We start from the raw sequence: 13,492 nt of genomic DNA on the forward strand, positions 1-13,492 counted from the left end.
TATAACCCAGATGAGGGGAGATTTAGGTGACATGTTAGGAGGAAATTCCTCCTAACATGGGAGGCTGGTGAGGCTCTGCAAGAGGATGCCCTGCCCCTGGATGTTGAGGATGCCCCATCCCTGGAAGTGTTCAAGGCCAGGCTGGACGGGGCTGTAAGCAGCCTGATCTGGTGAAAGTTGTCCCTGTCCATGGCTGGGGGATTGGAACCAGATGACCCTTAAGGTTCCTTCCAACCCAAAGCCTTCTGTGATCTAACTGGCCTGTACATAGAGTATTTAACCTATGGAAAATGTGCATTTGCTGCAATGGCCATCTTCTACAGAGGGAAAAAACCATTTACAGACAGACCTCCTTCCTGAGCCAGCTGTTCAAAGCTGAGTGTGTAAAGCTGTTGCTTTTGGGACACTGAGGATGGGAATTTCACAGAGGAACTTGCAAATCATCAGGGAGTTACACCAGGTGGGTCACTCTAGTGCTGGCCCTTTACTGTAGGAGACCTCATCTCTTGCCCTGCAGGAAACCTTTCTATTCTTTAAACATCAAATGAGAGCCTGTAAGAGTTGCCCCATCCCATCCAAAGAGGTTTTATGGACTTGAGCAGAGGGGGGCTGTGCTTGTGTGCCTGTAGGTACCCCTGTGCTGGGGCTGAGCAGAAATGAGGTGAATGTGGAGGGTGAAATGGAAGCCACCCCACAATCACTGCAGTCACCTTCGGTGCAGCTGGGATTTCCCCTGCATTGGACTGTAAATGGCATCTTTATGAGCATTTAAGATGAAAGGGTATGATGTTTATTGAATAGTTTAGGGGACAGTGCTTCTGCAAAGGGTTTAACTCCAAAAGATTCCTACTTTGATATTTTGTTCTGGGTCCTGTAAAACGTTCCCCTGTGAAACACTGTCAGTGCTTTGTAGTAATGAGTTTTTCCTGTGCACAGTAAACAGTATCAGAGCCCAGTCCAGCACAACATCCAAACATCTTGGGTGGAGTATGCCCTAGTGGTTACCCTGGAATACAAAACTTGGATGCACATCCTCTGGCTTGAAAGCTTATGTACAAACAGCTCTGCTTCACTTGTGAGATAAGGGCTGATGGAGACAATTGTACACGGGTGCTCTGCTTTTGCTCCATTACCCAGCAGTGAGATGTATGTGAAAGAAAGTAAACAATGGAAATTAAAGTCCTTTATGTGTGTATTGGCCTTAGCACATCCCTTGGAAGAGAGTAGTGAACAATATGTGCTTGTTTGATAACTCTCCAGTTTCTAGGATTTCTGCTGCAAGAAGCCCAAAGGAACACTTCAGCAAAGGAAAAAAACAAATCTCCCAAATATATGCTTTCAGTATTTCTTACTTTTCTTTAGTAGTTGGTTGGTTAGTGTTTGATTTAGTTAATAATTAAATACTTAAATAACTATTAAATAACTATTATAATTAATAGTTAAATAACTTTAAGTTTTTCAAAAAAAATTGTACCCTGATCTCTGAAAGTGGAATGAACTTGGGAAGAAAATATTTTTCCTTTTCTAATAGTGAAAATTTACAGCACTCATCAGTATTAGCCAAGGCAGCATTATTGGTGGATTCATGGCTTCCATGGAGCTGTTGAAGTTTGTTACGCACTGCAGAATGACACGGGACAAAAGACAGTAGAAATGTGTTAGGGATAGCATAATTATATATCTTGTTTTGGCAGTTATTTTTTACTGCTTCCTTGCTGATCAGTTGGAGGAAGGCAAAAAAGTATCACTTGGGGAGGAAAAATCTAGTAATAATGTTTTGAAAGGTACTTTTTGTTGTTGTTTTCCACAGAGAAAATTAGAGTGATTACTCACTTTTACAGTAATTAATGATCTGTTATCATAGGATAATCCAGATTTGGAGGGATTACAGGAGGGCTGTACTCCAGCCTCCTTCTCAAATAGGTTCAGGTCTGAGCTCACATTGCTTAGGGCTTTGGTTGGATCTTGAAAACCTCCAGTAATGGAGACAGGAGGGCTGCTCCAAAGGTGTTTTCCTCATGGTGAAAAGAGCTCTTTTATCCTCATAGTAAAAAAAATAATTTTCCTTATATCAAGTCTCTGTGTTCCCTCTCATCTTGTCTCTCATCCCACCAAGAGAAAAACAGCCAAGGAATTTGCTTCAGGTCACACACTGTGCTACACCAATGGTTTTGTTTTTATGAGAAAAAAAAGATTAAAAAGTCACAACAGAATGTGGAAACCTGTGTCACATCTCTGAAAGGGACAGGGCACACAGGTGTCAGTTCAGATCTGACCTGGACATGCTTAGGTTTACAGCATCACTGTGTCAGTCTATCCTCCTGATGTGAAGAAGCTCTTTAGACATATGTAGAGTAATTATTTCTTCTGGAAGTTCCCTTTTCAGGGCTGTGATCTGTTATCTGAGACATCTCCCACATGAGCAAGCTCTGCCAGCTCTGTGGAGCTGGATCTGGCTCGTGGTGAGAAGCGGAGTTTGCGTAGGTGCACGAAGGTGCAGAGAAATGTGCTCTTGATTTCCCCAGCCATACCTAGACCTGTCTCCTGTTGCAGTCAGGAAAAGAGGAATGTGTGTTTGCAATTCTTTGAAAATGTTAGCTGCTTCTACAGTCACAGAGTCATTTGGATTTGCAGAGACTCCAAGATCATGGAGTCCAACCATTAACCTAATGCAGCCAAGTCGGCCACCACACCATGTCCCTAAGAGCAATGTGGAGCTAATTCAGTCAAAGCTGGGACTTATTTGGGAGTTAAAATAAGGAGATGGAATTGCAAGTGTAAGTGCAAGCCTAGTAGGAATGTTTGTTTAAAAAAAAAAAATCTGATCCTCGGTTGTGAAAATGGGTCTTAAACTTCAAAGTCATGTAGTCACTTTTGAAAATGTTACCCTTCTCTATTTTATTTCTTTCTTTCCCTGGGGATTTTCTACCACAAAAAGTGGCAGAAGAATGTGCCACCAAGCCATCATGATATTTTACCAGCATTTTTGCCTGACAGTAGCAGGAGATCAGATCTTTCCCCCCCGTCTCCTACAAAGTTTTTTGATCAGAAGCTGTAGTGGAGCCCCTGGGGCAGAATGTAGGGATGGTTATGGATGGTTACCTGCAGCACACTCCTCCTCATGCTCTGCCCTTTGCTGGGCTTCTGCTGGGGCTGGGGAGCCTTGGAAGAGCAAAGGGTCGTTCCTTGCATTGTTTTGTGCTCAGGTTGCCAAATTCCTGGTTATGGAGAGGGTGTGGATGGACAAGCAGCACGGTGATGTGGGTTGATTTTCTCTCTGTGTCACTGTCCTGTCCAGGTGCCTGTGCTGGGAACCCTTGTGCTGCTTTCCATCTCCCTCCAAACCCCTCTTATGCCCGGGATCACCCTGCCAGGGAGGAGGTATCAAACCACATGTGGAAGGGTGGAGGAGGAAAGCGATTTTTCCCTAGGATTTGGGGTTTTGGAAGGGCTTTTTTCCCCGCTTTTATTGGCCCTGAGTGCAGTGACCGCTTAACCACAGGGACCAGGCCGGCTCCCTCCCCCACGCTTCCTCTCCCTGGCAAAGCAAAGTCGCTCAGGTTTCCTCCCAGCTCTCAGCTCCATTCCTCTCCATACAAAAGGAAAGGAAAAACTGCTCTGCACGGGCAGATGGCCGACTGTTTCCTGGCAGCTCCACTCCACTGTCTTTTTCCCATTGTCCCGACACAAACACACACACACACACACCCACCGAGAGCGGCTTTCCTTCTGGAAAAATAAATAAATGCAAGCTCTCTTTGCAGAGGTTTATTCCTCCTTGGAGCTGGGTGAGCTTCCTCCTCGTGCTGGCCAAATCTTGGGCAGCTCCCGTGCTGCCTGGCCCTGCTGTCTGCTCAGGAAGGCTGGGCGAGGGGAGGATGTGCTGTGCTGAGGTTGGAAGGGTAAAGTCTGCCATAAACAGGTTCTGCCTTTGTGGTGGCCAAGATACGTGGGAGAGTGAGAGTAGGAGCAAAGAGGAGCTTGGAGGAGACAGAGGGAAGCAGGGTCTGCTGAACCCAAAAGCAATCTGTGGGTGACACTTTGCTTGAGCTCAGAAGGTGATGCTCGATAGGGACAGACTGAAGTGGGAGGTCATGGACTTGGGGTGGGTACAGGAAGGTCTCATGGAGCATGCAGATGGTGCCCCAAGGTTGTGGTGATGGACACTTCAGGAAGCTGTGTGCTAAATCCACATCAGGAGGGACGAGTCAGCATCCTGCAGGGTGAAGGCCACCAAAGGAGAGATTTGCTGAGTCTCCATTTGTCTCCCTGATGATAACTTATTTTGGAAGAAGTTGAGGTTCTTCTTTTTAATGCTCTCATTTCCTTTCTGAATGTGAGACAATTTGTCTTCCTGCCAGGAAACTCTTTGCAGAGTTGCTCCTTGAAGGGACCTCTTTGGGTCCCATTTATGTTAGAATAGCAGAGATTATCTCACCACTTCAAAAATGAATTCCAGTGTGGTTCATGAGCTGAACACTATTTTTTAGTGACAGGTTGTTTCCTATGCTGTCAAATGTTTGGGTTTCTTATAAGCATAATAACCCTGAATTCTTTCCAATTCTTTTATTTACTGGTGTAGTAGGACTGGTATGTTTGTAACACAGCACTGCAATCAAAGGAGGGAAAAGCACCTACATCATGCACCTGCACTGGTAGAAATGAGTATTTGCCAATTTCTCTTTGTTCCAGTTCCACTGCATCTGGTGGAATCCTGTCTGCCTGTGTGGCTGATAGATGATTCTGCTGGCAGATGTGTGCTTGTGTGAATCTGGTCCATATTTCTTTTGTTTTATTCTGTATTGACCACTGTCATCTTCCCTGTGGGTACTTTCAAAGCTAAACAAACCAGGTATTGATCACCATCTCCACTGATGTAATCTGCAGGCAAGGGCACACCACCAGTGTCTTCTTCAGCCTTGACTTCAAATAACTGAATTTTCATTTATTGGGCTGCAAAGCAAAAGCAAATATTATCACCCCTTCAAAGGGGATGAGCAACCCCCCTGTGTACACACAAACGCTCACACAAGACCTTAAACACAGGGAGATGATCTAGGTATGCCAGGAACTGTCCCAGAAGGGGTGTCCTCTACTCCTGCCCTCACTTCCCAGGATCTTGGTTTCCTCATCTGGAATTACAAGTTTTTTTTCAATCTTTTTTTCATTACTTTCTTGTAGAAAGCATAGCCTGAAACACATAATTCCATTAAGCATTGCAATCATTTTAGCAGCCAGATTGGAAAATACTGAATCATTCTCTTCCTTCCCATGTGAATTTTTTCTTACTATTTGTTAACCTACCTGCAGGAGTTAAGACTCATCACGTCTCTAAGCAGTCATATAAACCATCCTTGCCAGGATGAAAAGCAGTATTTAGCTTCTATGCATGCAGGACTAAAACTGTGACTGGGGGCAGTGAGTTTCTGGGGTTTTTGACAGGGTCATGAAACATCCCACCACTAACCCTGAAAATGCTGTGTTTTTCAGCTGAGGGTGTGTCTGCCTGAAGGAAACTGAAGAAATGTTGAATACCCTTTCAGTTGTTCTTTTTCTGTCTGTTATGTGTTTAGAGGGAGGAACAAAGAGAAAATAAAACAATGGGAAATGTGGGACAAGCTTAATAATAGTGGGTGCAACGAGCCCCACCTTTAACAGAAGACAATTCATATTGTGAACCCTGTTTTTGATTACTGTCTTCAGGTCAAGATTTTATTTTTGTTTCAGTCTGCACTTTTCCATGCTGAGCATTGCCTCTGGCTGAATCACTTTTGCAAGCCTTCAGCCAAAATGGTTCAGCTGTTTTAGTGTGGAGCCTGGGGAGAAAATTGTTGCTGCTTCCCCTGTGTTTGAAAAGAAAATCAGGCTTTTTTTTGCGAAACTTATCTTCTGCTTTGAAACAGAAGTGCTGTTTGGGTCAGGAATTTGTCCTTTCCCATTCCTGAGTCATCTCTACCCTAACTTTTCCAGGGCTCTGTGGGAAGAAAGTTTCAGCTGGCACATGGTCAGCAGAGGTTTTTAGAGCTACACACCAGATGTGCTGTCCTTCCAGCTCCTGGTGTCAGGCAGGTGATGCTGGTGATATCCCTGTGGAGCTTGACCTACAGCTTCAGCAAATGGTTGGTGGAGGGAAGTAATGGACAAGAGGTGAGAGTTGTTTCTCAAGGATTCATCTGCTTTCCTACAGAATAAGGATAGTCTCAGGGTGAAGTTGAGACCTGGGCTAACCCCCTGATACTGTCCACAGCAGGTCCTGCTGGATCCCTCTTCTCATTGCTGAGGGTTAACTTCTTTACAAGCAGAGTCTTGTTGCCAGCCCTGGCAAGGAGGATTGGAATTCAATGATTTTCAAGGCCCCTTCCAGCCCAAATAATTCTGTGATTCCTTCCATGTGTTTCAGTGCTCATTAGGTTTTCCCAGACAGGTGGCTGATGTTGCTATCTGAGCAGAAAACTGTGCTTCCCCAACTTTTATTTTTGCTGGTTTAGGGAGCTGAATCAGGCAGCTTGTGAGCCCATCATAGCTTGAAAAGACTTTACAAGCATGGGAGCTGATGCAAAGCAAAAGCAAGAAGGGAGGGAAACAGCAGGCACACCCTTAGTCAATGGGCAGCCATCAGATGAAATCAAGCATGTCTTTTACCAAGGGCAGGGACAGGACCACCTTGCTGGCAGCCAAGGGAGGAGCAGGGCAGGCCATGAACCATGTAATCCTTTCAGCCAGGTTAAAGACATATAAGCAGGCAGAGTTTGTTCTGTATGCTCAGAGAGGGAGAAGGTCAGTAGACCAAATTATATCATAAAATTAAAGACATGTCCTAGCACCCAGCCCAGCTTTGCTGGACACAGCCAGTTCCTGCACTCCTGGCACTGCAGCCTTGTTCCCCTGACGTGGGGTGTTGCACAAAGGCAGAGGTTGTGGTACCTCCATTTCACTCAGGGTTTTTGAAAATACAGTTTGTTTTGACACATGGGATTCTCCTGACCCCCTTGTAAGCCCTGTGGTGTAAGACATGATAGATCAAAGGGAAAAGTTAGGACAGAGTGGGGTGAGGGGAATAGGAGGCTGTGTGGAATCTGGCTCTAAAAGATACTGTAGGAGCATGTCACTTCCCAGTCCTTGATCCTTTATCAATATGTTTTGCATAAGTTTATCCTGCTTTTTTCTCTTCAACAAGTGTCTTGGCCCTGATTATCTAGAATTACCTACAATTAGGATCCCATTACGAGTGTGATGAACTGAGCAATCCTGCTGTTGGTGTCCTCAGTCTTCACAAGATTCACTGACCAGGACAATCAGTGTCTGCCAAGGGGCCACCTTGCCCTAAGCTGACTGTGCCCAGCACAGGATGGCAGAGTAGCTGAGGTGGGAAGGCACCTCTGGAGGTGGCAAGTACAGCCCCATGCTACGAGTGTGGTCATGTAGAGCAGCTTGTTTGGGACATTGTCCAGCTGGGTACTGGCTATCTCCAAGGGCAGAGCCCCCACCATCTCTCTGGTCTTGGTCACCCTCTTGGTAAAAAGGCTTTTCTCCATGAGTAAGCTGATTGATCCTTTCTGAGAAGCGCTGCTGCTGTGGAGGCGGCCCACCTGCAGGACTGACCAGGAGAGGAAAGAAAACTTTGTGTAAGTTGTCTGAGGAGAAGCTGTTGGGCTGTCAGCTAGGGAGGGCTCATGGCACGGGGTGTGGAGCTCAAGTTTGAGGAAACCCGTGCCTTGCTGCTGGGCTGATGTTGGGCACCTCCAGTCAGGGACTCCTCTACTATAAGCATCTTGTTTCACCAAGGGAGCCTCTCCTGGTGCCCATCTCAGCTCTGGCTGCATCCCTGCTTGGCTGTGTCCTCCCTACTGAGCAGGGCCACCCTCCCTGAGATCACACTCTGCCATTGGCCTCAGGAAGGCGGCGTGCTCCTGCTGGGGACGTGGACACTGCTGGTGCTGGGGCTGTGTGTGTGTGTGTGAGCTCAGGCACGCATCCTCATGCCTGCTGCTTCCCCCAAAGGAAAACAGGCTCCAAACAGAGCAGGGGCTGGGGGAGGGAGCCTTGAAGGCTTTAACTGTTGGTTTCCCCTTACTCATGTTTTTCCTGTTAGTGTTTTGTCTTCTTGGCATCCTTCCTGTTCTTTATATGTGTATATATGTTATATATTGTTGCTGTTTCTATGCTGCACCCTTTGTTGTCTAAAGCACCGGAGCAGGGAGATGTGACTTGTAGACTTTGGCTGCTCAGAGTTACCCAGATTTTGGTAAAAGAAGAACGTCTGTTTTTCTTCATGGAGGAGAGTTGGACCAGCAGCAGGTTGTTCCTGTTGCTGTGAAGCCTTGCTATTCATATTCATCAGCTGCACATGTGGACATGGATGAAATTTTTGGGAGGTGCAGAGTAAACAGAGCAGAGGAAAGCACAAGATACGGCCTCCAGCAGGCAGCAAGGGTAATACCCAAAACCACCTTTGAGGAGTGCTTGGTTTATTCCCCATAAACAAAACTGCAAAGAAAGGAGGCCTGGGAGGTTTGCTGACCTCAGAGAGAAGACCTCAGGCTCCCTGTGTGTGACCTGTGCTGGCTGTGTGCATTTCCAGTGACATGGACTGCAGGGCCTTTGCGCTCCCTTGCCTTTTGTCATCATCTGGTGGCTGTACCAAGTGCAGTGGGCAAAGCTGGTGTTTTCCCCTCCCTGGAGGTGTTCCTCTGGAAGCCTTCTCTGCCCTCTGAGGGTGGGAGTGTGCCTCTCTTTTATTCACTGGTTGCTCTGGAAACATCACATAGTATCCCGTGCCCTGAACCAGATGTGCGCGCTCCAAGAGCGTTTGGATCGGAAGTGGGGAAGAGGGCACTGGGGAAGGGGGGCGGGAGGAAAACTTAAATTAGAAGAAAGCCAAACAGCTATTGCTGGAGACAGATGATTACAGCTCATGTCAAGGCTGCTTCCTGCATGCCAATGATAGATCAGTAAACAAACGCCTCTCTGCGAACACAAAGCAGGCAGGAACTCTGTTTGGAAGAGAGAGGTCGGGGTAGGTCTCCCTTCACTTGGTAGCAGGAAGCCCCTATCACATGGCCCTGGGAATTGTGAGGCCGGGTGCATGTGGGAGATAGGCCGAGAGGCTTCTGCTGGGAGACTTCACATCCTTCCCAGGGCCCAGCCAACAGGTTTGAGGGCTCCCTCCCTCTTTCCTCCCACCTCCTCCCCTGTCCTTCCTTTCCCAGTTTAATTTTGAAACACTATCAGACGACTGCTTTGTTCCCCCAAACAATGGCAGGGAATAAATTGCAGTGGCAAGGTTCTCCAAATGGGGCTGAGTATCTTCTCTCCCCTTTCATGGCCTTGTTGTTCTGCTCCAGGATGTAGTGCCAGGTGCAGTGGCCTCAGGCTCTGGTTCTGCAGGGCTGTGCCTCCCATGGCTGGTAGAAAATTCTTGTGTGGTTTGTAGAGAAAGGCAAGAAGTACCAGCTTGATGAGTGTGTGCTTGTCCTTCTTGGGGCTCCTGCTAATGAAACTCAGCCCTGCTTGTTTCTTTTAGGCAGCTTGTAGGGCCCTGGTCACATTGCTCATGAGGCAGGAAAGCAAAGCATTTCAGATAACACTTCTCAGCCCCTGGCAGGTCTCCCTTCCCCAGCCTTGCACAAGCTCTTTTGTGCTCTCTCCCCTCTGCCCTCCTGTGCACACAACCTCATTACCTCCCTTGTAGCAGACTGGGTTTGTGCTGGGCCCCTTCCTTGTGCTGCTTTGTCAGAAACTCTCAGTAAGCTGTAGCAGGTCACAGAGATGCTCAAAGGGCCTGAGCCAGCACACAGGGTAGGGTGTAGTTGATTGTAGGAGAGATGTGGGCAGTCAGGAGGTACAAGAGTTCCCTTTGCCCTTACAATGAACTGTCGTGTTACCTCTGGGTGTCTTGTGGAGCCAAAACTTGGAAAACAAAAGTAGATACTCTCTGTCTGCTGGAGGCAATTTTCCATCATTGCCATCACAGTTCATCTGCTGGAGTGTTGGCAGTGCTTGTGGGTCAGGCCTGCAAGTTATTTCTAGTGATCTTATTATTGGGAGAGATGATCATATCACCTCTGAAGCTCATCTGGGCTTGTGCTTGGCCCCAGGAAATTATTTGATTATTGGACTTACTGAGAGGTACCATACTAATTTCTGCTGTTTTATTCCAGAGGTCACTCTTTTTCCCCTCTTGTCTTCTAATGTGTTTGGATAAATATTTACTCTTTTGAGTAGAACCAGCTAACATGCTGCAGTGATTCTCTAGGTGATGCTGAGGGCGCCATGTGTGCCCTGCTGCTCAGAGGGAAGGCACAGCTGCCCGTGGATCTCTTAGGGATGACTTCACTCCCTAAGCAGTGTGTGTTGTCTGTGGAGGTGTCAGCAGGTACCTGGCTGTTGTCACAGGCTTTGGAAGCTCCTGGAGCACCCTTTAATCTGCCTAATATGGGTGTGTTGCTTTGGTTAGTCCAGCCACACTTGTGCCTGGAGGGGACAGACGTCCCTCTGCCCTTGGTTCCAAGTCACGCTCATCTGCTGCTGGCTGTGGTGCTCCTTTCCCGTGAGACTCTTGCAGCACTCAGCTGCTGCTTTGTGGCTCACTTCTGCAAACCAGGGCTGATGGAGTCTGTCCCATCCACCACAGAGGAAGAAACAAGTGCACCTCTTAGTCTGTATGATCTGCTTTTGGCCTGTCCCACAGGAGGCCTGCCAGGGAGCTGACTGTGCCGAGCATCAGCACACATCTGCTGGTACCCAGATGTTCCTTTTCAAACAGGGCTTGTTCATGGGCTGTTGGAAAAGGCTGAGAGATGGAGTTTCCTGATGGGGAAACTGGGTGATCTCATGAAGACAGAGGAGTGCATCCCCAGTGAACATCTGATGTTTCAGCAGAGCCACAGGGATTGTGTGTGAGGACACAAGAAGTGTATTTCTCACCACTAAAGGCAGTGACAAGGAGCTGCAAGGCACCAAGTGAGTGCTGAGTGAAGAGACTGTCCCTGCTCTAGGGATGTTGTAAACCAAGTGCAGAGCAGACTGTGTTGCAGCTTTGTAGGAATCTGCTTTGGCTGCCTGGGTGAGTCATTCTTTGGCCTAGGCCACGAGTATGGTTAGTTTTTCATTATTTTCAATCCATAACAGTTAACGGATGGATGAATAGATTTTGGTCCTTGGGCTGGTAAATTTTCTTGACAGTGTTGCAAAGCTGCTCTGTGTCTATAAGTGAAGTGGGTGCTTGTTCCAGTTACTAATGAGGGAGAGAAGCCAAGGGGGTTTATTGTCTGGGAAAAGAGAGTCTGCTAAATGGTTAGCAATGAGCTGCCCCGAGTGTGTACACATTGAGTTGACCCAGAGTTCACTCCTCGCCTCAGGAACATTGCCAGTATGGAATAAAAGGAGGGAGAGAAAACTGTGAACAAACAAAACTGATTCTCCCTGCCCCCCTTTTTCCTTTCTCTGCCCAAAAACTTGAACAGTGGAAACGAGAGATCCTTTTGCTCTTTCCTGTTTCTGGTGTGGTGGGCTGTATGTTTTTTTAATGACAAGAGGCATTTGGTCTTGTCAAATGCCAGGCGTGGCAGGGCAGCCTCTGGCAGAGCAGCCAGTGAAGATACCTGAGAGACTTTTCCAAGTATTGCCTGCAAGGTGGTGAGCCTGTTGTCATTGCAATGCTTTAGAGCAGGCAGACCACCCTGATAAGTGAGCAGAGATGGTTCTGCAGAGCAACTGAGTAATTCTTCCATTTTCTATTTATCAAAAAGAGCATTGCAGCACAATAAAATGGAGATGGAGTCTGTTGCATTGACTGGGTAGCAGTGGCACTCAAAGAGAGAGACAGTCATTACAAGAGGGCTAGAAATGATGAGGCAAGGAGAATGACTCATTTTTCTGAATGATTTCTCTTATCCCACAAGGAGTTGTCCTCTGAAATGAGATCAGTAGCAGGCTAACGTGGCCCACCAGAGAGAAGACCAGTGTCTGCAGTGCAGTGTCTCTTCAGGCTAAAATGTTTTCCCAAGTTTTTCTTCAGGCTAAATTGTTTATCCCAAGCTTCAAATGTTGTGACAGGCTTGTATGTTCAGCAGCCACTTCAGACTTGTGGCCTTAGTGCAGGTTGTTATAAAATTGGTTTTGGCTTAGTCTTCTGCAAGGGGAAAAAAAATCTAAATCTGAGGAGATTTTGACAGCAATAAAAGCCTTCTTGAAATGTTCTCCATATTTAATTCAAGGTGCAGCAATTGATGCTGAATCAAAGGCAATTTTTGCCCTCAAAAACTGTCACCTCCTCACTGGGCTTCTGAGGGGTGTTGCTGTCACCCCTCTTCCCATTTAGCAGAGGAGGAAATCTGGGCTGTTTTTAGACAGCTGTCATGTCTTGCTGCAGGTCCTCTCCTGGATTTCAAGGAGAAATGTGTGTGTGTGTAGAAGGAAAAGAGAAGGATGCTGAGCAGAGAGCAATGCTTCTTCCTTGTGTCTGTCTGCAGGTGACCTGCTGTCCTGCTGTGTGCTGACATGATGACAGCAAGCAAGGTGGCCGATGTGAGCAGCACGTCTGGGGGTGCTCTCTGCAGGTCTGGTGAGAGGTGAGAGCTTGCCATGTTTCACTGTGCTTTGTTTGTCTTTATTGTCCCTAACACAAAGGAAACCAAAGGAAGGAACCCTTCTGTCCCTCTCTGCTCCCACATTAAAACACACCCCATAGGTTCCATCTTGTGATTCTGTGTGTTAAATCATCCAGTCAGGCTTCTAATGTTCCAGACTCACAGTGCTGGAAAAGGTCTGCCCCAAGGTCTGTCCCAAGGCAAGAGCACTTGGGCTGATGATATCTCTGCCAATGTTTGTCCTGCTTGCACTGGAAGTCTTTAAGCCTGGAGACTGCTCAGAGGAGCCCCACTGTCCCCACCCTTTGCAAGGCCCCTTCTGCTCTGAGGTCCAACCACCATGGCACTGTGGTGCCCAACTTGGGAAAGCTGGTGGTGCTCTCAGCACCAGCTCTTAACCAAAGCACAGTGTCACTGCCCAGCCAGGAGTGAAGTATCTGTGAGGCTCAGGAAGAGCAGGTGTGGCTCAGGTCCTGTTTCCTCTCCAAAACCTGTCCCAGACTCAGTTTGCACCACAACCGAGTCTGCCATGGCTGCCAGCACTGCTTAGCTGCAGGACAAAGCTCCAGGCCTGACAGCACACAGGGTATCCCCAGGGATGCTCCTGCAAGGCTGCTCAGTTCTGCAAGAGGCACAATTGACACGTTTAAGTTAATAGGACAATTTCCCAAGTTGAATCTTATTGTTGGGACTGTGATTAAATGGGACTAATTATATGGGTTTGCATCCCAGTAATTACCTTTTGTTGTCTTGGTGCTCTTTCCCAAGCCCAGACAAACCTCAAAGACTTCAGTTCAGAAACATTTTGTGTTGGAATAACTGCCTGTTCAGCAGGATATTGACAAAATATCACAGCATTGATACTGTGATATCACACACTTGGAAATCTCTAGACTAAGTAT

The 13,492-nt window shown here is 47.2% G+C and overlaps 1 protein-coding gene across 2 annotated transcripts in view; it reads left to right on the top strand.

Annotated features, from left to right (window-relative positions):
* Nucleotides 1–13,492, top strand: part of DENND2A (DENN domain containing 2A) — a 58,262-nt gene that overhangs the window by 10,967 nt on the left and 33,803 nt on the right. For both annotated transcript variants that reach the window (XM_064738145.1, XM_064738154.1), the window contains exon 2: nt 12,474–12,572. In XM_064738145.1, coding sequence (XP_064594215.1) covers nt 12,502–12,572 — 71 coding nt within the window. In that variant the 5' untranslated portion in view covers nt 12,474–12,501. The remainder of the gene's footprint in view (nt 1–12,473; nt 12,573–13,492) is intronic.

This window comes from Zonotrichia leucophrys, chromosome 1A (assembly GCF_028769735.1).
Source record: "Zonotrichia leucophrys gambelii isolate GWCS_2022_RI chromosome 1A, RI_Zleu_2.0, whole genome shotgun sequence".
Lineage (NCBI taxonomy): Eukaryota > Metazoa > Chordata > Aves > Passeriformes > Passerellidae > Zonotrichia > Zonotrichia leucophrys.